The sequence below is a fragment of the Hemitrygon akajei genome, chromosome 20, assembly GCF_048418815.1.
Source record: "Hemitrygon akajei chromosome 20, sHemAka1.3, whole genome shotgun sequence".
NCBI lineage: Eukaryota > Metazoa > Chordata > Chondrichthyes > Myliobatiformes > Dasyatidae > Hemitrygon > Hemitrygon akajei.
In genome coordinates, this window is record NC_133143.1 from 19,996,315 (window position 1) to 20,019,803 (window position 23,489).

At 40.4% G+C, this 23,489-nt stretch overlaps 1 protein-coding gene across 4 annotated transcripts in view; it reads right to left on the reverse strand.

Annotated features, from left to right (window-relative positions):
- Positions 1 to 23,489, reverse strand: part of ripor2 (RHO family interacting cell polarization regulator 2) — a 335,721-nt gene that overhangs the window by 28,684 nt on the left and 283,548 nt on the right. For all 4 annotated transcript variants that reach the window (XM_073023960.1, XM_073023959.1, XM_073023958.1 and 1 more), the window contains exons 3-11: positions 23,314 to 23,469; positions 22,602 to 22,680; positions 18,780 to 18,803; positions 17,595 to 17,648; positions 10,892 to 11,041; positions 4,910 to 4,973; positions 3,702 to 3,745; positions 3,237 to 3,362; positions 959 to 1,107 (exon numbers count right to left, since the gene is read on the reverse strand). In XM_073023960.1, coding sequence (XP_072880061.1) covers positions 959 to 1,107; positions 3,237 to 3,362; positions 3,702 to 3,745; positions 4,910 to 4,973; positions 10,892 to 11,041; positions 17,595 to 17,648; positions 18,780 to 18,803; positions 22,602 to 22,680; positions 23,314 to 23,469 — 846 coding nt within the window. The remainder of the gene's footprint in view (positions 1 to 958; positions 1,108 to 3,236; positions 3,363 to 3,701; positions 3,746 to 4,909; positions 4,974 to 10,891; positions 11,042 to 17,594; positions 17,649 to 18,779; positions 18,804 to 22,601; positions 22,681 to 23,313; positions 23,470 to 23,489) is intronic.

A 23,489-nucleotide genomic window follows, 5' to 3' on the forward strand; every position in this document is an offset into this window, starting at 1 on the left:
CCTAATGATGTGCTGGGGGCAGCCCGCAAATGTCATCACACATTTCAGTGCCAGCAATTGTCATTGTTTATTATTAGTAGTACCCTTAGAATAAGAATAATTCTCAAAATGTATTTTAGCAAAATTTCCACTGATTAGGGCCATGGACATGTGTGTACTTCACAATGTGAAGAAGATCAAATGAAATATTTATGTTACAGATGTGTTTGAAACATGAAGGTTGTGAAACTGGAATGCCCAGTGCTTTGTTTTTGGCACTGCACATCCTGATTTGTTTCCATTTTTTAGTAAAACCCATGCTACTCAACAACGTGGATAGCCAAGGAGCTCAGAAACATGACAGACAGGACGCGGCCTAGAAGACCAGCGTGCCTTCAGGGTGCTGGATCTCCGTGGCTCTGGAGGCGGGCGGATTCGAGGTCGGTGCCGCCGCCTGGTGTGTCGTGGGAGTAGACGGAAGATCGAAAGCAGCAAGCTGGCTGCTGGCTGTGTGCCAGAGACCCAAGATCTTCGGGCACAGAGCTTGGAAACAGCGACGCAAAAGAACTTCAACATCATAAATCAGCGATTTGTTTTGTTCTGTCTCCCCTCTCGCTGTGAAAGGGGACACCTCTTTTTCCCGTATTAAGGAGAGAGAGAGCCTGTGGTATGTTGAATTACCGGGTGAACGAGTAGTCTTTGGGGTACTGCAAGTCTGTGTCTTTATTGATGCTTTGCTGCACGCTTGAGTGCTCATGGGGGGGGGGGTCATTGTTTTACTGCTGCTTGTGAGGGGGGGAGCTGGGGTGGCTTTGGGGTTCTAACATTTAACTGTCATTCATTCTTTGGGGCACTCCTCTGTTTTTGTGGATGTTTGTGAAGAAAAAGAATTTCATGATGTTTATTGTATACATTTCTCTGACATTAAATAGAACTATTGAAATTTATGGAATAATAGAGGTCAACATCCATTACTTACTACCACGTCACCTCCAGGTTTAGCTTCACAGTTCCAAGGTCATTGATGTCGACGGCAACCATTTGAGGTTGGGCTGTGAATAGATCTTTTGTTTCACAAGTGACACTGCCGACCAGGAGATGAGTTGCCAGACCCTTCAATTCTGACACCTAGAGAGAGAGAGAGAGAGATTAAATGGAGAAAATGTGTCATTCTGATTGTGTGATTCTGAGTTAATAGATGCATGTGGTTTTACCAGCTCCATTATCTTTGGTGGCAGTCCTATTCCATAGTGTCTTTGTCCTTTTTAGTGAGCACAGACTCTATCATTTCTTGCTCTGCTCCCTTCATGTAGGGCTTCCACAGTAAGATATTGCTGCTGCCAGTTGCCAAGTGTACAGCAAGTGGAAAGCTAATCTACCTTAAAGGTCACATCAAACAGAAGTCCTTTATCCACATTTTCCCTTTCACTAGTGAGGCAACACCAGCAATTTCCCCAAGCACTGCAAACACGTGGGTGTAAAATTGAATGCAATATAATTTGCTTCTTGACCTCACAGGTCAGTAGTCCTAAGTGTAAAACCATTAGTAATGTTATTTTTTAATCTTTGCATGAAAGATTTGCAGTGAATTTTAAATTTTTGCTGAATTCAACAATGTCCAAAAGCCTGTGTTTTAAGAATAATTTAATCTCAAGCATTTCGCACCCTGAAGCTACTTTGAAATGTAACCCAGGCAACAAAAGCAAGCAATCTACAATATCACTATTCTTGATCGGCACCAAGATAAGAAATGATTAAACAACAGTGAGTGGCATTAGTTTAAGAGAAGAAATTCATCAAAGCCACAAAATCAACCAGCTGTCAAGGAGAACTTTCCTGTTGAACTGAACTGCAGACCAGGGCCAGGGTCACTAGCACTAATAACTTATCTTTACAATACAGTACTAGCCTTAATTGAGAGTTTGTAACTTCAACTTTCTCAGCCAGATGCATCATTGAGAAATGAGTCAAGTGAGCATCTACTGAATGAATAGTGATAAAAAGATACTGGATTCCTGAAAGTGATCATGTTGAATTTACTACAAACAGCTAGACATGAAACAGAGACATCCTTTTAAGGAATTCTGAATGCTCCATTGATGCAATTTCAATCTGATAGTTTAAAAAACAATTACTTCAGCTGCTGGATTTCTGCTGTGACTGATAAGACCAAGGAGCCTGTAGCAAGTATTCATTTAACTGCTCTCCCTTTTTTCCAGTGTCAGCATCAAGCCTTTCTTTTAAATTTACAGGAATAGTTGGGACCAACAGCCCAAAAGGGCTATCCAGTAGCTTCATTGATAAATGTCAGGGTAAATTCTGCAGGGAGAAATTTGAGTATTTCTCCAAAGGTATGTCATTTCTCAAAGCCAATTCAGAAATGTTTCTGAAAGATAATTATCTCAGAAGAAAAGAAAGGCATGGGGGCATTTAATGATCCAATGAGTGTACAATTAGATGGTGAGCAAAATGCAAGGAAAGGAATTATGTTATAGAGACACAAGAATTGTAAAATGAAGCTACAATCTTTGCACAGAATGCAAAACAAAGTCAGAATGCTGCAGGAACTCCTCTGCTTTTGTGGGATCACTTTTCATTTTGTTCCAAAGTATAAATGACACAATTTGAAAACAATGCTGGAAGCAGGAAAATCTTGCGTGTCAGATCAGTAAATCATCTGGGCATAGTGAAGTCTTTATCACATAGAAGTCAAACAGAGAATGCAAACATTAGAACAGGGGAAGGATGAGCTGTGAAATTAAATGGACTAAAAAGGGAGATGAATGACAGATCCAAAGTCCAGCATACATTCTTGAAGTGGGAAAGTATGAAAAACTTGCAAGAAGTTAACATAGTAAAATGACACAGAAGTTAGTAAACTCCAATGTCAGTACAAGAACTCTGCCTCTGACCCATTGGGTGGCCTGATCAGGTCCAGGATATACCTAAAGTATTACCATTTACTTTCTTTATTGCTGCTGTGTGGCTGAGTGCCACCTTCAGTTTCTGGTTCTTTTTAAAGAACTATGACTATTTTTGCATGACCGTAGTGGCTTTCACCTGCATCTTATATGACAGAGAGACAAACCTTCAACACATTTGGTTCAATAGTATTTGTAAACCACAGCATCATGTGACTAGGCCTTGTGATCAAGAGACACATAATCAACCTTCAGAAATGGCAGGTAATGTAATGTGATTGGTAAGCACAGTAGTTTCTGAATTACTCCAATGTCTATACTCAGCTGTTCATGTACCTTAATTGAGAATAATTCATTAATCAGAGGCAAGAAGATCATTTCTTCTCCATCCCAGCTTTGCCGGTCATTTATTTCTATTCTGCCTTTTAATTTCCACCTTTGACGACCATAACGCATAAAGATCTTGGTAAAGATAAAACAAATCAGTTAGCATGCATAGGAACATCTCTAATTATATTTCAAAATTTAGGAAATGACTTATTCTGTTCTCAAACCACCACCCTCTCCAGCACTTGTTCCAGTTTCATTAGCAAGAATGATCATTCTGAATAGGAACATTACTCAGACTTGCAGAACATCAAGTTACTGAAAATGTGTAGCAAAAGGTGTCAAGCATGTTTATTTTTACCACTATTAAGTTAAACTGACCCATTATCAACTCAATGAGGACCAATATTCCTCTCAACAATTGAATCGCCATGTCTCACTTGTGTGACTAAAACTAAGTTACAAACCACTTACCTCATATTGATCGCCAGGACAAAGGCGGGCAAAACCAGCTAAACCTGTAAAGTCCAAGGTAGATCAAGACAATGTTAGAACTTCAAGCCTGCATAGAATCCATTTCAAAACTTTGCACTTTAAGCAGCTGAGGTGAGCCTTGGAACTTCAGCTTGGGATATCAACTCTATTTCACTGTTAGTGAAGGGGAAACTGCCTGAACTCCAACTATCAGGTCAATGGGATTTTATTAAATTATTAAAGAAGGCCAGGTGAGAGGGAGATGTACAGAGTACTTCAATGTGTCAATCTCATTGTGCAGGATCAGGAACCTGTCACTTCCAATATGAAGAACGTGGATGCAAGAAGCCAGAGCCCTCTCCACTTCTGCCTGTGAGGGCAATAGGTCCTCAGTTTGCTTTCAGTCATAGGCTGAGACCTGTGGCAGTGTACACTGAATGTCAGCAGACAGGCGCAGTATGAACCACAGCAGTGCAGTTCAGAGGTGGGTTTTCTACCGCTGTTCCATAACCGGGATTAAATTTCTCTCCCACTTTCCAAATCTGGAGTTATATATTCATCTGGAAAGAAGAATTACCAGTTAATTTTTTCAAACAGCCATTTTCAAGTCACTACAAAAATGGCAAGTAGGGCTTTAAACAAGAAATTCTCGCAATACTAAACCTTTTACTTGAACATAAAAGATAGAGCATTCAAGAGCAGAGGAGGATGGGGAATGGATAGTGAGGTGGTTGCAGAGAAAAAATTCTGAAAAACCCATCTGTGTAATCTACTCAGATCTATGTTAAAGAACTAAAAAGGCAAAATTCTGCAGATTCTGAAAATCTAGAGTAAAAACAGAAAATTGCTGGGAACACTCAGCAGTTCAGGCAGCATCTGTGGAAAGGAGAACAGACCTAATGCTTCTGGTCAGTCAACATTCTGTGTGATCGGTTGAGTGTTTCTGCCACTTCATTAATGTTCAATATTAACGAATGTTGACACCTCATGGCTATGATGTTGGTTGCGATAGTTCTTTGTAGGAGATACAACTTCAAAATACAAGCACAATATTTTCTATTTCAGAGCAAAAGTCATCAATATTACATGTTAGAATTTCTACTTAATTTCCCATCAGGCTGTGATGCATTAAGAGAGCACGTAAAATTATTCTTTACTCTACCAACCAACAACAAAACGCGTGCCAGCTTTCTTCCGTGAATACTTGCCTTTCATCTTAATGTGAAATTCTCCGAGCAAGTTTCCAATCTCCACCTCCAGCGAGCACAGGGCCTGAGAGTAAAAGAAATCATTGTCAGTTCCAGATGTATTAGACTTATTTGTTACAATACAAAAGACTAGTGCAAAGTATTAGATATGCTAGTGTTGTTTAATGAGATACTTCCTCTTGCCTGTTCAAAGATTTCATGAATAATAGTTACTTCTTTTGTTTTAGAAAGGAACTCCTACTTGAGAACAATTGATGAAACATATAGAGTGGATGTGGAGTGGATGTTTCCTGTGGTAGGAGAGTCTAATAACAGAAGAGACAGCCTCAGAATAGAGGGACGTCCTTTTAGAACAGGATGAGGAGGAATTTCTTTAGCCAGGGAGTGGTGAATCTGTGGAATTCGTTGCCACAGGCAGCTGTGGAGGTTAAGTCTTGATATATATTCAAGCAGTGGTTGATAGATTCTTGAGTGATCAGGACATGAAGGGATACGGGAAAAAGGCAGGAGATTGGGGCTGAGAGGCAAAATGAATCAGCCATGATGAAATGGTGGAGCAGACTCGATGGGCCAAATGGCCTAGTTCTGCTCCTATATCTTATGGTCTTATGGATTATTTTCACAGGGAAGGGGAAAGAATGTGCAAGGAACCCAATGGCTATTGATACCTTCAACTTCAGTGTGAAACGCATTGCGGAGTGCTCTGCAGAATAAACCACAGACTTCCTCCTTTAAAGACTCAGTTTGGGATCTGATGTTAGCTTTGTCATTTGATAATTATTTATGTATCAATATCCTTCCACTATTACTGGGCCTTGGGCAAGGAGAGTGATCCTTGCTCAATGTTCCAACAATCACAACAATGTGACAATGATAAAACAATCTAGATGTTGCATTATTACAGTTCAAAACTCTCTAGTCCGGCATCCTTGAGACCTGACCAGTGCAGGGCTACAGAAAATGCCAGATCACAGAAATTGCCCCTGTTCCATTTTCCTCTGAGCAGGAGAACTGTTCGTTTAACACTAATTTTTTAGATGCTCACTAGGTCACAAGAAGATTCTGCAAAATGTCGGTAACAAAGTTTATGTACATTTGAAAAATTGTCAGCTGAGATTGCAAAATTTCACTGGGAAGTCAATCAGCTGCAGATCAGTACAGACCTTAATAATTTTAGATCTTAGTTAGAATTAATTAGTACAGATCTGTACAACATATTCAAAATGTGCCAGATGGTGGGAGTTATCAAATTACAAAATGCAAGACTAGAGATTTTCAATATGTAAGGGTGATTTGATTGATTGCTAATAAAATGTGGTTCCTTATGTGGTTGTAACTCAAAACATAAAATCCAACTGAAAGCAAAAACACAGAGCTGGGATGTAACTTGTGTATGTTCGTTTTTACTTTAAGCGAGGTGCTGACTTATGATATGGTGGCGTGATGACATATGCCATTCACGTACTTTTACATATAACCCATAATTAATTAATTGAACAACAAAGAATGCTTAATCAAACAATCTATTTACAATATTACTCAAGGATTTACTGAAATATTAAGTACTCAGTGCTCCTACCGGCTTAGCTCTATAGACATCCACAGCATAGTAAATGTTAAATTGTCCCATTTGGGCATAAAAATTTAATTGCAGTGGATGCTTTCTTACTTTTGTGAAATAACATCTTTCCTGACAGTGGGATTACTTTGTTTGGCAGATGAGACTTGTGATGTGAAACAATCTCAGGTTCTGTGGCTTCCCCCTTGGTGGTTGGAGGAGTTTGCTATGGAACTGCAGAAGTGGTTTTGATAGTTCTAGCCATCTTCCTTCTCTAACAATTGACTCTGCTCTCCTCAACTGATCGATGCTTTGTCTCCAGATGATATCAGATGCAATCTCCACTGTGTAGGTGAGCTGTTCAGTTCCGTCCTTCATCTTTCCAGTATCCACTTTTAAGTCCATTAGACCATAAGACATAAGAGCAGAATTAGGCCATTCGGCCAATCAAGTCTGCTCTGCCATTACATTATCGCTGATTTATTATCCCTCTCAACCCCATTCACCTACCTTCTCCCCATAACCTTCGACACTTCCATTAATCAAGAACCTATCAACCTCCATCTTAAATATACCCAGTGAAATGGCCTGCACAACCTTCTGTGGTAATAAATTCTACAGATTCACCACCTTCTGGCTAGGGATTTTTTTTCCTCATCTCTGTTCTAAATGGATGACCCTCTATTCGGAGCCTGTGCCCTCTGGTCTTAATCCTAGACTTTCCCACCATAGGAAATCTCCTGGCCACATCCACTCTACCTCTTTCAATATTCAATAGGTTTCAATGAGAATCTCCCCCACCCATTCTTCTAAACTCCAAGTACAGGCCCAGAGCCATCAAACATTTCATATATGTTAACCCTTTCATTCCTGCAATCATTCTCGTGAACCTTCTCTCCACCCTCTCCAATGCCAACAAATTGTTTCTTAGGTAAAGGGCCCAAAACTGCTCACAATAGTCCAAGTGTGGTCTGACCAATGCCTTATAAAGTCTCAGCATTACATCCTTGCTTTTATATTCTAGTCCTCTCAAAATGAATGCTACCATTGCATTTGTCTTCCTTACACTGATTCAATCTGCAAGTTAACCACACAATGGTGTGACCACAGTAAGCGAAGCTTGGTTTAAAGAATTCACACGAGTTGCATCACGCTGAGCCCATAATCCTCTAATCTTTTTAATACTGTCTTGAAATTTTGGAGATGTTCTTTTTCTTCCTTGCCAGTAACAATGATGTCATCCGGGTAACACTGAGTGCCTGGGCAGCCTTATAGCACCTTGTCCATAGCTTTTGCCAAAATGCAGGTGCAAGTGCTACTCCAAAAATAAACATATTATAGTGATAAAGCCCTTTGTGAGTGTTTATGGTGAAAAACACTTTGGACTCTTCTTCCATCTCCATCTGTAGGTAGGTAGCTAAATCTTGCTGAAGTGTTTTCCTCCAAACAAGGTTTGCAAAGATATCCTCTATCCTAGGCAGAGGGGATTGATCTATGTTCAGTACTGGGTTGATGGTGACCTTAAAATCACCACAGATCCTGACAGACCCATTCTTCTGTGTTACTGGGACCAATGGCATTGCCCATGGGCTACACTTGCCTTTGAAAGAATTCCTTCAGCCTCAATGCGATCTAGCTCACTGACTACTTTATCATGAATGGTATGAAGAACCAGATAGGCTTTGTAAAACTTGGGTGTGGCATTTTCACTGAACGTTATCTTACCCTTAATATGTTTGAATTTTCAAATGCCATCCATAAACACTGCATCCAGTATCTTTCTTTATCACTTTCAGTTGACTCTTTGTCATGCAGACTGTTGATGGATCAGCCAGTCACGACCCCACCATGCTGGCCTTCCTGTTTCTACCACATACAAGCCCAATGTGGCTTGTTGGTTGTCGTGCCTCACTGTTACAAAGCCATTCCCACAGGAGTTACCTTTTCTCCAGTATAATTTCTTAGTTGGATATCTGTAAGGTTCAGCCTAGTATCTTAAAAGTACCGTACTTATTCTGTTTCAATGGTTCAGTGGAATATCTAAATAAAGGTCAACAATATAAAAATAACCATTCAAAGTTATTCGCAAGTCTTCAACTTCAAACAACGGCCTTATACATTCTGAACTCTATACTACTGCTGTTGGCAATCCTTTACTCAGAAAATACTAGACCAAATAGCTTCAACTCTTACCCCACTACACTTAACCATTCAGCAATACGCACAATTCTGCCTCTCCTCTTCTTTCCAAGAACTTTTGCACTATTGCCTAGTCTAACTTATTCTCTCCTTGGCTTTTACAATCACAGAAATGTTTACTCTTCTCACTCCTTTAGATTCCACAATCCATAAGCTTCCTAAAAACCATTGCAAATTATGAAGAAAAATCTCATTGATTAATTCACCAGAATGGATGAGGCTGAATTCCATCAGTTACAGACAGAAAACTAAAGGAACTCAGTAGGTCAGGCAGCATTTACAGAGCAAAGTGGACAGTCAAAGTTTCAAGACTAGACCCTTTATTTGGCTAAATTAGTTCTTTGCAAGTTTGCTTCTGCAGTCAATTGTGACATTGTGTGCCTTTCCCCTATTTCCTTAGTCTATTTTTTCTTCTTATCCATTGTAAGTCTGTACTCAGGCAACTGAAATACAATGTATCTCCTCTCTTTTTTGAAAAATGATGCCAAAAGCATAGTAACCATCTTAATTTCATCTTGTATAAGTGTTCACTTTTGTCCATGCCACAATATTTGTCCTGATTCTTTGCATTATGGGTACATGATGTATTCTTCTCAATGGAGAAGACAGGAAAATGGGATTGTGGGGGATAATAAATCAGCCATGATCTATTGATGGAGCAGACTCAAAGAGCTGAATTGCCTAATTCTGTTCCTATGTCTCATGGTCTTTTGGAGCAAAGTAAAAGTTGGAGGAACTCAACAGTCAGGCAACATGTGGAGATAGAGGAATGGTTGAGATCCTGTACCACATATCTCCATTCTTCTCAGTGGACTCATGCTCCCATCAAATTTTCACATGTGATTATTTTCATAAAAAATAAGAATGGGAGGAGAACCAAATCCTCTCTCCGGCTGCAAAGCCCGCCTTCTTGATCCTTGATAAGAAAACGGTCAAGAAAGTAGGCTTGGCAGGAGGAGGGAGGATTTGATTGAATGATAAATTTCAAAGACTGAATGGTCTTCTTCTTTGCCCAGCAAAAGACATATCAATCTCAGTTTTAAAATTGACAAATGCCATAGGATCAGCAACCTCTTTGCACTCAAATTCATATAATAACAGGGGGGTAAACATTGCTTCCTTATCTCTTTGCTTTTACATAACCTTCAATGACAGTACGTCAAGTTTTTCTTATGGCATATTTATAGCTCCCATTCTTCCATACAACTTGCCTAGGTCTACACACGTCACCATATCTTGTATCATGTCCTCACCTGCTCTGGTGTGTAAATCCACATCACTACTGGCATGAACTTTGCCTTCATTGCCTTAGTCTTGGACCTTCATGTCAGCCTGACCATTCAATATGATCATGGCTTATCTGCCCCAGACTTCATTTCCTCTGTGCCAGTTCTCCATATGCTCTCAATTCTCTAATCTTTAAAAAAGTATAAACTTCTGCTTTAAATGCTTCTAAAGGTCTGGCCTGCACAATTCCCTCAGTTAGGGAATTCCAGAGATTCATCACACTCTGTAAGAAGTCCCTATGCACATTAGTCTGAAAGTTTCAACTAATGATCTTCTAACTAGTCCATTTAATCAGGACTTTCTTACTAGTGGAAGTATTTCATCACCTACCTTGTTATCTCTCCAAAGGATCTGAAATGTTTCAATATGATCACCCCTCATTCTTTTAAACTCCAAAGAACATACACTTTATTTGTATATCTAGCAAATCTGTTTTGGATGTTTGAGTTAAGGTTCTTTGCTGTTTTAAGTCTCAGATATTAAAACATTGCCAAATAAGGAGCGACAACCAATATTGTTTAAGTTCTTGTTACATTTCTGCTTCTCTTGCTTGATTAAATAGCTTAATTGTGGCTTCCATCTTTAATACCCCAAGGAGTTCATTGGAACCATTTGTCAGCCCCTATCCACAATGCCATGCTAAAAATGCCCCCTGTCAGTCTTATACTGTACATCCTCATGAATTGTCACGTCCTTTTGCTGCTTGTGTCTAAAGTTTGATGATCATATTTGAGGTTGCCAAAATGATGAGGGTCTAAACCTAAGTTGTTAGTACAACTGAAAGGTGATCACTTGGTCAGCATCTTCTACCTGACCAAGCTACACTTGTTCATTAGGTTTTACATTCTTGCTAAGCAAACTATTGCTGCTAACATGTACTGCATTTTTCAGTCCTACTGCAAATCCAAAAGCTGATTCTATTAAAGCAAAGACCATACCTCCGTGTTTTCCTTGTAACTCCTGTTTATTTCAGTCAGACTTTCTCGGGCACCTTTAGTAGAAGGCGACATCTCAAAGGCCTGTTTCATCTTGGAGGCTCCATCTCTGAGTCTTTTCTGGATGCAAAACGTCTCATACAACTCATCCACCTGCAAGCAGAAGATGCAAAAGCAGGCTGATTCACTGAAGTTCCGTGAGCTAACTTTTTTAAAACCAGGAAAATAATTGAGAATTATGGTGGATTTTTAATTGCAGGTATTGAAACTATTTATCCCTTATCTCCTTATTCCATCTATTCAGGAAATCACTTTCAAGTTGTTCATTACTTTTAATTCATTGATTTCAGAGAGTGAAAAATCATGGTCATTGCTTCTAATATCCTCTGTCTCCCAAATACTTCATTGGAACAATCTGTAACTTGGATAAACGTGAAAAGAAATCCACTTTCACCCACCTTACATCAGAAAATGGTTACTTTACACAAAATAGTAGAATCAATACTTGGAGAAGGCTGAGTTAGTGAGCAGGAGATGTCAGGAGATGCTGGACAAACTAGGGTGATTTCTCCAGAGCAACAGAAACTGAGGAGAAACCTGATAGAAGTTTATGTAATTACAGGAGGTGTAGATAAGTTAGATGTACCCTATTCAGGGTAGGAATGTCCAATACTTGAGGGTATGCTATAGGTTAATATGGCAAAGTTCAAAGGAGACGTGCATGGCAAATTTGGATTGTCCGATATGCGCTGCCAGGGGTAGAGGTGGAGGTAGATATGATAAAGGCATTTAAGAGGCTCCTGATATGTGAATATGTGGAGAATGGATCATGTGCTTGTAGAAGGAATCAGTTTAATTAGGTGTGTCATTAGCTTAATGCACTTGTCACAACATTGTGGGCAGAATGGCCCTATTCTGTGTTCGATGTTCTAAACATTTCTTGCTGCTATAGAAACTTAGAAATCTACAGCACATTACAGGCCCTTCAGTCGAACATGTAACCTACTCTAGAAACTGCCTAGAATTCCCTCTATTTTTCTAATCTCCATATATCTATCTAAGAGTCCCTTAAAAGACCCTATCGTATCCGCCTCCATCACCTTCGCTGACAGATCATTCCACACACCCACCATTCTCCGTGTGGAAAAATCTACTTCTGACATCCCCCTTTAATCTATTTCCAAGCACTTAAAACTATGCCCCTCGTGTTAGCCATTTCAACCTTGGGAAAAAGCCTCTGGCCATCCACACGATCAATGCCTCTCATCATCTTATACACCTCTATCAGGTCACCTCTCATCCTCCGTCACTCCAAGGAGAAAAGGCCAAGTTCACTCAAACTATTCTCATGAGGCATGCTCTCCAATCCAGTCAACATCCTTGTAGATGTCCTCTGCACTCTACGTGCTTCCTGTAGTGAGGTGACCAGAAATGAACACAGTCATCTGGTCATGCTGAGTCATTCAGAATGTTGCACCTAGTGGAGGGGATAGGAGTCTGAATTTTGTCTCTGAGAAGCTTCCTGTCTGCAGGTCACCTTTCTTGCTTTTAAGCCTGCCTGTATGTGTTTCCATGGTTTTTAAGTGATAGACACCAAACAAGAGCACTTATGTCATCGTCTTCATGTATGCTTGGCTACAGTGTGCAAAGGCTAGCTTTCTATACAACTTCCATTTAGCTGCACAGCTTCAGAAAGCTACATTGTAGAGAAAACCTCCAAAGAGTCTATGTGGAATGATACACATGATTTAACTGGAAGTTAAGTACATCGTGTTGGCATCCAAGTAACCACTGATTATGGGGTAAAACTGCCCATTAATTCAATAAACTTAAAACTAGCTCATGAAAAAAAAAGTGAAACTTAATTAGATCCTCTCGTCAAGAAACTCTTGGAAAAAGAACAGTATAAATAGAGATTTTGTAAATAGTTATCAGAAACAATTTTTTTTTAAATCTAAGCTGGCAAAGGTGTGCAAATATTGCAAAGTCTGACAATATGGTTGACAGTGGTCAGGTTAACTATAGATTACCTCACCACTTTTTGGTTTTTATTTTTGCACTATTTATTTAATTGAACTATTATATATATATTTATTTACTGTAATTTGCAATTTTTTCTCCATTATTATGTATTTCATTGAACTGCTGCTGCAAAGACAACAAATTTCACGACGTATGCCGGTGATGTTAACCTGATCTGATTCTGATGTACAACGCAGAATCAGGATAATCACTTTCCTCACCTAACTCTATCAGCAAAACCTTTTATTTTCTCAATATTCTTCAAGTTCTTGCTTAGCTTCCACTACATTATTTGCTTTAGCCATTGCCTGTGGGAGTGATTCCCTTTGGTAACCGGGCCAAATTCAAAAGCATCAGCAAAACAACAAACAGCAGAGGAAGAGGGAGTTTTTCACTCAAAGCCAGTGGGGCCCATAGCATTCTGCCTCAAACATGAAGTTCAGAAGGGAGGATGCCACATACAATTTAATTGGAGATAAGGAACATGCAGCATGATCAGCATGAAACAGGAACGTGGGACTAAGCATTAATGGTTTTTCAAACAGCCATCAGAAGGTGTATGGCAATTTAAGAACTTTGCTTGTAAATAACTGTAAGGGAAGCCGACCAGTGGTGCAGCGGCATCAGCACCAGACTTCGACATGAATGGTCCTGAGTTCGAATCCAGCTGGCCCCTTGTACGCTTTCCATTTGTGCTGAAGCCAAGCTAGCAACTCAGCCTCGTTGAAAAAAAACAGTGATACTGATGCGCCAAGAGGTGTGAAAAGGAACAAAAATAACCACAAGGGAATAGAAGTTGTCCCAGTGGGACTGAGCAGGAATTATACACATCTCCACCGATGGCCGTGCATAGTGGAGCCTTTGTTCATCCTTTTGAAGGCAACATTCTACTCTGCCAACTAAAAGTGAGCAAGAAACTTCAAAAAGAGAAAAGGGAAGCCAAACTTCAAGCTACTTTCAAAGGTTCAAGTAAGCATTCACACAGCTACCTCTAATTTACATTATTGCTAAAAGTTGTTTATGTCAAGTGCACACACAAAATGCTGGAGGAACTCAGCAGGTCAGGCAGCATCTATGGAAAAGAGTGAACAGTTGATGTGTCGGGTTGAGATCCTCCTTCAGGTGGGGGGAGGAGAAAGAGGCTCCTGGAAGGTGATAAGTGAAGCCAGGTGGGTGGGAAAGGTCAAGAGTTGGAGGAGAAAGAATCTGATAGGAGAGGAGAGTGGACAATAAGAGAAAGAGAAGGACAAGGAGACGCAGGAAGAAGTAATAAGAAGTGAAAGGTCAGAGCAGGGAATAGATAGGGGGGAGGAATTTGTTCACTGGAAGGAGAAATCAATGTTCTTGCCATCTGATTGGAGAGTACCCAGATGGGATATAAGGTATTGCTTCTCCACCCTGAGGGTGACACAATGGAGGCCATGGTCAACATGTCAGAATAGGAGCAGGAAGTATTGCTTTTGCATTAAATTGCTTCTATTTTTATTGATGCCCAGATGCTCCAGTTTCTGCCTACATTGCAAACATTTTGTAAGCTAATTGGCCACTGTAAATTGGCCTAAATGAGTAGGTGAGTCATGCAATATGAGGGAATTTGATGGGGATGTTTGGGAGAATTAAATAGAATGAGTGTATATTGATGTGGATTCAATGGATCACAGAGCCTATTTCCATGCTGAATGCCTCTATGATTCAATTAAATCATCTTTCACCTTACTCCATAAAAAGCCAGTAATCTAGTAACCTAACATTAACAACTAATTGTTAAATATTTCAATTTACATTGATAAATATGGACGATTGACCACGACAAGTAAAGGTTGGAGGAACAAAACATGAGATTTCCTCCTAGAGAGAACTAGAACAGAATTCAAAGCATATGAAGGGTCTCGGTCTGAAACATCATCCGTTCACGCTTTCCCATAGACGCTGCCTGGCCTGCTGAGTTCCTCCCGCATTGTGTGTGTGGAGCTTAGAGTTCAAAGCATGATTCAATGAAACAAAAAGATCAAATTAGTTTGGTCCTTTGCTTCAATTCATTATTTGCTGTCAAATTCACAGGCAGGTTTCCTACTCATTAACAAGTAAATCAGGGGTGATCGTATTATCTGAAATATGCCACTGGCATTCAATTTACTTAGGAGCTCTTTGGAGTTCCTGCCGTTTGTTATCCAAGATACATGAAGTCATGGAATAGATCATTTACCATTACACAGTTAACTGCATCTTAGTTTTAAATACTGACACAGTTCTCCAAATCAGTGCCTTGTATTATTAAAAGGAAATTATTAAAGTACAATAATATTGAATCTTCTCATTCAATATGATTTATATAGTGAAAGGAGCAGAAATCGTGTTCTGAGTGCCAGCCCATCTCTTTAAAAGTTTTGTCATGAATTGGTTAATTTCAAGACACAAATCAACTGCTATCTGTCATTTGTAATTTCTGCCACCTGTTACACCATTTCCTCTGAGCCACAGCCTGTTTCCTGTCACTAATTCTACTAGGACACTTGTTCCTTTGGTTGGATCTGTTGTGTACAGATATGACCAATGCGAATCTTGCCCAATGCATGCTGATGCCACATCCTCAGAGCAATACAGTTCCCAATTCATGAGGTCAGGAAAGGGTCACTGCAATTGCGGCAATCCAAGCTGGCTATTTTAATGAGTGCTGGAAATGCATTAAAAATATCAGCACATTTGAGAAAAGTTTTAACCAGAGGAAAGTAGTGCTGAAATAGAAACTGTACTTGAGAGTTGAGTAAGGAGCTGGTAAGAGTAAGGAGCAGCAACAAGTCACAAGAGAGAAGACACAGGAACGTTATGGAGAGAGTAGATGACTGATCTTACTGGAGAATTACTTCCTTTCCATATCCTGTTTATCTTACTGCCTTGCTCTGGTAGTGTGACTTCCCCTTGTTCATAAAGCATGTAAAGTAATGGCACTCCTGTCAGAGGTATAGAAAACCTCCTCACCCTCTTTCGCTTCCCAACCCCCTCAACTTGGCGCATCTAACTACCATCAAGAAACCTAAGCAGCTTTTGCTGGATGCACTCTAAACTCATTATAATCCTTCCCCTAAGGGTACTGCCTTGCCAAACCTTTGCTCTCTGCAGAGCAGACATTTCCCACTCCTTAAAACAGGCAGAAAATTGAGAGCTAGCATATCATATTTGTCCCACATCTTTATTTTTCAGATTTGGCTAAAGTGTCTTGACTAAAATTGCTTAGTTGTGTTATGTTTGTGATATTTACTTTGCACCCGTGCTACACTTTCCCTGTAACTGTAGTTGTAGCAATACTTTAACCATTCCATTATTGCTTTTCTCTTTACACTATCTCAATGTATGGAATAATCTGCATGGACGGCATGCACAACTAAACTGGTTACCACTTACCAGTTCAACTGAAACATTTCCAGCAGAAGTAATATGTTATTACTACCGTTAAACAGATCTTTACCTCCCACTCTCTGCATTCCACAGGGATCGCTCCCTCTGCAATTTCCCTCCCGGCACTTATCCCTGCAAGCAGCTGAAGTGCTACACCTGCCCATTCACCTGCTGCCTCACCTCCATTCAGGGCCCCAGTCCTTCCAGGTGAGGCAACACTTCACCTGTGAACCTGCAGGGGTCATCTATTTTGTCTGGTGCTCATGATGCAGCCTCCTCTACATTGGGTGAGACCTGTTGTAAATTGGAGGACTGCCTCATCAAGCACCTTTGCTCTATGCACCAAAAGGGAGCTTCCTTTTAATTCCCAACCCCATTCCTGTTCCAACAGGTTGGCTCATTGCATCCTCTTGGGTCAAGATGAGTCCACCCTCAGGGTGGAAGAGCAAATCTTATAATCTGCCTCGGTAGCCTCCAAACTGATGTCATGAATATCAATGTCTCCTTCTGGTAAAATATTTTTCTCTTGCCCTCCACTCTTCCTCTATTCCCCACTCTGGCCTTTTACCTTTTCTCATCTGCCTATCACTTCCCCCTGGGTCTCCTCTTCCTTCCCTTTCTCCTATGATCCACTCTCCTCTCCTATCAGACTCCTTCTTCTCTAGCCCTTAACCTTTTCCCACCCACATGGCTTCACCTATCACCTTCCAGCCAGCTCCTTCCCCTCTCCCTCACCTTTTTATTCTGGCATCTTCCCCATTCCTTTCCAGTCCTGAAGAAGTGTCTCAGCCCAAAACATCGACTATACTATTCATTTTCGTAGATGCTGCCTGAACTACTGAGTTCCTCCAGCATTTTGTGGGTATTGCTTTGGATTTCCAGCATCTGCAGACTTCCTTATGTGTAATATATCATTGAAACCCTTCTATTGAATGTAACCATGAAACAAGCAGATTGTACCTATTTTAACTTTAACGGCTTGCTAGTGGAGAGAACCTCTTGCTCTTATTACAGTTGAATTATTCTAAAACTGATACAATTTATCCTTATTCTTAGTTCAGACATTCAACACATCTTCTTACTTCTGTCTCATCACCTCATTAATGTAACTATTAATGTATAATTAATATCATTAATGTATACTAATGTAATTATTAATACTGTAAAGGAAATGTTTTCCTGTTAGCCCGTTGACTTTCAATGTGCATTGATTTTTTTTCATTTGAATGAGAATTGTCTTCTTATTCCAAGATTGATTTAAGTTGAGCTGTGCCACCATGATATTTACCTTACTGATGTGGAACTCCAGTTTTCGCAAGTATCTCTCTATAGCTTTGATTTGCTGCAAAGATAAGACATGTTATTAGATTCCACAACCAAACATAGAGAACGGAACAGTAGATGAAATAATCTGTATCACTGAAACAAGGGCAGAAAATGGTCACTCAAAGAGTGATGGGACATCAGAATGCTGTTTACTTAACTCATTGGCATGGTTGTGTAGACGGTCCCAAAATTTAATTTGTTTAGCCAAGTTAGGGTTGAAATATCAGATTTTTTTAATAAAACCATGAACTTTAATGATTTTAACAAAATCTTCAAACACTTAACCCAAGGACATTTTATACTAAACACGTGTACCTAAAATTTTCACATTGTTTTAAATACCACGTGCTACTATAGCATCCATCATTATTGGCATGTAACCTAATTGTAGACTGGGTATACCCTCTTGGCAGGAACATTACATTCACAAACAGTTGATGTATGAAACAGAATTTCCTCCAGGGTTTCCCCTGAATACTACAAAATATTTAAAACCACAGAGAAACATTTAAACAGTGTCAATTAGGGTGACTGAGACTATTGGTAACACTAACAGGTTTCCATATAGTACTGGTTCTCTGCTTGCAAAGCCCCCCAAGTACAGTTTCCTAGAGTGCATCTGGAACATTACTTTGACACAAAGACTCCAATAGGTGGCTCACCACTAACCAAATTCCAGAAATTCAGTGCGGAGGGGGAGCAATGAATACTGGCCTTGCCAAGGATATGCACATCACACAAGATAATAAAAACACCTTTATGTCATCGCCATTCTGCATACAGCTGTACAACTGTTGGAAGTTGGCAGGAATGCTCAGTACAGTGGGAAGTGAGCCATACCATCTCTGATGGCCAGATCCTGTAACATGCCAGTCTGAAATAAGCTCCACTGCAGGGAGCACACGCGAAACTTAAACTAAGTGGGCCACTTAATTTCAGCATGCCTGTTATTCTGGAAGCTATGGAAACCTATCAGGGCAAAGCTGATCACCCACGCCTGAAGCTGGTCCAGCAGCTGGTTGGACACCATGCCCCTCTGCCATGTCAGAAAGAAGGGTCCTGAAGCAGAATATAATACCCTGCTATACAGCATCACTTAAACAAAGCCTCATCCCATAGAAGGAAGTTACACACTGTAATGACTCACCTTGTCAAGTTCGTACAAAACTCCCTGTAAAGAAGAGACATAAAATATTAACTGAAAATCACAAAAAAAACTGCAAATGTTGGAAAATTAAAATAAGGGCAGAAAATACTGGAAGTACTCAGCAGATCAGGCTGCATCTGTGGGAAGAAAGAGATGCAGCCTAAACTACTAGTATTTCTATCACTTTTTGGTTTACTTTAAAGTATTAATTGATTGTGTGCTGCATTACGTTTTTATTTTCTATTGAATATCTATCCTGGCAAAGATTAGCATCAAAGCTCTCCTGCAAGAGAGAGTTGTCTATATGATAGACTTAATTTATTGTTGCAGCGTTTACCACTGCATGCTTTACGTATTTATACATGCCATCTACAATGGTATTCAACCACTCCAACCTCAGTTGCAAGGACACATGGCTGATAGAGAGAAGAAAGAGATATTAGCAGCTGACAGTAAAGAACAAAATGCACTGTACGTTGTGCAGATGTAGACTGGACAAGGTCAGCCAAGTGGTGGTCTTACCACAATGGGCTCACTCATGAACATGAACATATGACATGGATAGTACAGCATAGTGACAGGCTCTCTGGCCCACAATGCCCGTGCTGAACAGGATGCTAAATTAAAGTAAGCCCTTCTGCTATTCCCTGTATATTCAAGCCTCTTGAATGCTTCTATCTTATCTGCTTCCTACCACCCATGGCACTGCGTTTCAGGAACCTACTGCTCTGTATCAAAAATTTGCCTTGCGTTTCTCCTTTAAACGTTTCCCTTCTCCACATTAAACCCGTGCCCTCTCGTATCTGACATTTCTGCACTGGAAGAAAGATACTGGATGTCCCCCTTTTACTACGTTTGTCATAATCCTGTCAGCACTCCGCCCAGTCTCCTTTGCTCCAGAGAAAACTATTCAGGTTCTTCCAACACCTCCAAGCTTGTGTGGTGTGAGATGGCCATTTCACATGGCTTCTATCTGGAAATTGTAGCATATTTTAAGAGAGGTGCTATGTGGTCCGGGTCCTCAGTAGTAGTAACGTGGTCTTCCAGGTCTCAGATGAGTCTGGGTGCTCGTAGACAGAGCAGGTGAAGAACAGCTTAGCTGTTAGAATCCCAATCACAAGTCAAGATGGTGGGTGGAGGTGGGGTGTGGGCTGCACAGGAAATTGGTGTCGATGGGGTCAGTGAATTTGTCAACCCCAACACTGGGAGTTCAGGAGAACCAGGATTTTTAAAGATTGAGAGCAAGTAGGATTGGGAAGGAAGGGATTAAAATCCGTGGTGAAGGTGGGGATGGTCTGTAGCTCCAGTACAGAAACATGGAGGTTGCGGGAATGGCCAGTGAATTCCATCCCTTAGAACAACATGATCTAATCTCAGACAATTTTCAAAAGGAGTGTTCCATGGAGAATAATGTGCACAATTCATGCCACTGGGGTGCCTGTTCAAACATACAGAACAAAGTCAAATGGCTGATATTAGTTTTCATTCAACCACAATGTGTCCAAATGACATGTTTTAATTAGGTTTACCAGCCTTGCTTTCCATCAAAGTAAAAGTTTGCTAACAGAAGTTTCTTTCAAAAAAGACATAGTTTGCCACTGTTTGGCTCTGCAGGAGAATGCAGCCTTTTATATCAGGTGGAATCCCCATAATCTTTGCTGGGATTGATGTGGGGTGTCATTTAACCTAGAGGATAATGATGCCGAGACACATCCTAGGATGCACTGGGACGCATCGTTAGTGATTCAACCTGGAGTCATCGGGTGTTTCATGTCAGACACTCCGGCCCAGGTGACCCAGTGGGGTTGATCAGACCCTGGTTTGTGTCCCAGCAGCACTGGTCCATGGGTCACACCTCTTGATCCAGAGCCATCTGGAGACTCGCCCAGCAGCCTCAGTGACGGTCCTGATGGCTCTTCTCTTTGCAGCCCCCATAATGCCAAGGAGAGAGTAGGTTCTACACAGTGAGCAACCAGCAAAACCTCTACAGGCTGACATCGTGCCCTCCAGCACAATGAAGATTAGATTACTTCTCCTCATCCAAATCAAGTGAGCCCAGTTGCAAAGATTTGCCTGTAATGTCTGAAAGTGTTGAATTTATAAAGCACAACGACCAGCGTGGTACTATGTTGAAGACCTGCTGGAGATTGTGAACCGTCCTCAAGTAAAGGATTTGTTGTTTTCAGGCAACATAGAACAATTTTGTTTTAAAAGGAAAACCTTTATTTGGTTCTCTTGGTACAATTTAGAAATAAAATGATTGGATGATGCTTTTCCTATTTCTCCTCAATGCACGTGTATTGCTGGTTTGAAGTAAAATGGAAAACAGTTTAGTCCCAGAGGACACCACTGCCTGTCAGCACCAAGTAAAACCTTTGCGAAGAGTAAACAGCCTGAAATCAGTTACTGCTGGAATGGATGAAAGTCCTTTGTCAGAGCTCACCCCCACCCCCTCCTGTTACAGTATTAGGCTTTTCCACTGCTTCTGCTGCAGCTTTTTCAATAACTAAGGGAAGAATAAGGCAAGAAAACAAGATTTCAGAGCTCAGAAGTTACAAGAATCATTTTAGCTTGTTTTTTTCATGAGCTGTGCTCCCAACTCATAGGATAAGGACAGGATAAAAAGCATTGAATTCAGGTTCCCTGTGATTAAAGAATCCCAATGAGATCAGAGATTAGTGCTTCAATGGCAATCTATCTGCCTTTAGTTAAAGAATGGATCATTAAGGCTAGTTGCACATCATTCAGAATAACTGGGAGATATATTATTAGTAGAATGCCTCATCTTTTATTTAAAAGAGAAAGACTTGCCCATGTAGTGAGCCGAATAAGATATTGGTGCATTTCTCTTGTGTCAAATATAAGTTTTCCTTTCCCACTGATTGTTGTAAATTACTTTACATCACTCACAGCATTTCCCTAAAAATAGACAATGGATTTTGAAGGTCAGTGATCATTTCAGAGTGTGTAGAGGAGGCATCAATTTTCATGGGATAATGACCTTCCATCATGTGACACCTAGATTTATTTTTATATTGACAAGAGGCTATGAATAAAATGAGAAACTGTTCCACTTACTTGAGTTCCAAAATTCATGCACCCCAGATTTAGTCATTGGCTTGTGTTGTTCTCAGATGGCCACAATAATTGCACTCAACACAGTTTTGTTAAGGAGAGTGAGAGATGTGTGTGGAGATTACAGCAGGGGCTCTGCCACTGTATGCATGAGTGCACATGTGTGCTGTCTGTTCATATGTATGTGAATATGTGTACACGTGTGATTTGTTCACTTGTGCTACGAAAGCAGTATGTGTAGAGTGTGCTTGTGCAGGGTGCATGTGCGTATGTGATATGTCGTGAGATTATTGTGCGAGTGTGTGTGTTTCCATGACATGTTTGTCAATGGTATGTGTGAGTGTGTGGCTGTGCTGCATGGACAATACTTGATTTGGCTGTGCCAATATCCGTTCTCTACATATAAAGTATGTGTAAGGAAATTAAGTGTTACGTATGCGCGGAGCAAGAACTCCAATGGAGATGTATTATGCCAGATCGATTGCAAGGATGTGGTGAGTATCAATCTGATGTGCCACACTAACAAAGTTTGCTGCATGAAATCTCATATTAAGTAATAAAATAAAGAGGAAGATCTAAAATCAGTCTGGGAAATGAAGGAAATATCTAAATAATCTGTTTGCACCAGCAAAGGGCCTCTGTTCTGATAAAGGGAGATGTTGCTAATGCTTCTGTCCTCTCTATGGATGCCAGCTGAGCTGCTCGGACTTTCTTTGTTCTGTGTTGGGTTGTCTAGACCTCACTCACCAGTCTGGAGTCGCGTTTCATGTCCTTCATTTGAGTCGTGAGCTTGTCCAGCTCAGTTTGGTGCACTTCCAGGTACTCACTGTTCAACAACAAAGAAAAAATGGCTTACAATCAGAAATGACTTACTTCGCTACACTCTGGCCCTTCTCAGTTCATTTAATACATTGAGTATTAATCTACTGCTTGGGTGGAACTGAGCATAACCTGACCACAAGACTGTTTGATTACATCTATGATCAACACATGAGATAACTAGCTGCATGCTACGCCCTTGTCACTTAGAAATTTATCAATCTACTGTTTCTAAATAAGGAAATGGTGAAAAACAATGTTTGTTTATTTTCAGATACGCTGCAGAACAGACCCCTCTGGCACCTCCCAGCAACCCACCTATTTAACCCTAGCCTCATCACAGTACAGTTTACAATGCAGATCTTTTGACAGTGGGAGGAAACCGGAGCACCCGAAGGAAACCCACGCACTCACGGGGAGAAAGTGCAAACTCCTAACAGACTGCACTAGAACTGAACTCTGAAATGTGGAGTGTGCTGTGCTGTAATAACAGTTTGCTAACTGCTACACTAGCATAGCGCCAATATGTGTGAGAATCAAAAATGATACTAATCGATACCCAATGGATTTGAGAACAAATAATATCTATAATTGCTTTAAATGATTAGTCAAAGATGTTTTAATATTCATAATTTCTTACGTTAATCCCTTCTTCAATGCCTCATACATTTCATCCATTCGCTTTGGTTGTACATCCTTGGGTATGGTGTTGTTCTTATGAACTGAAGCATTCATTTTCTTTAATTTCCCCTGTGGTTTTTTGAGGATTCCGTTATTTCCAATGAAGGAGTGACTCCTGTTGGGAAATTGGATAGT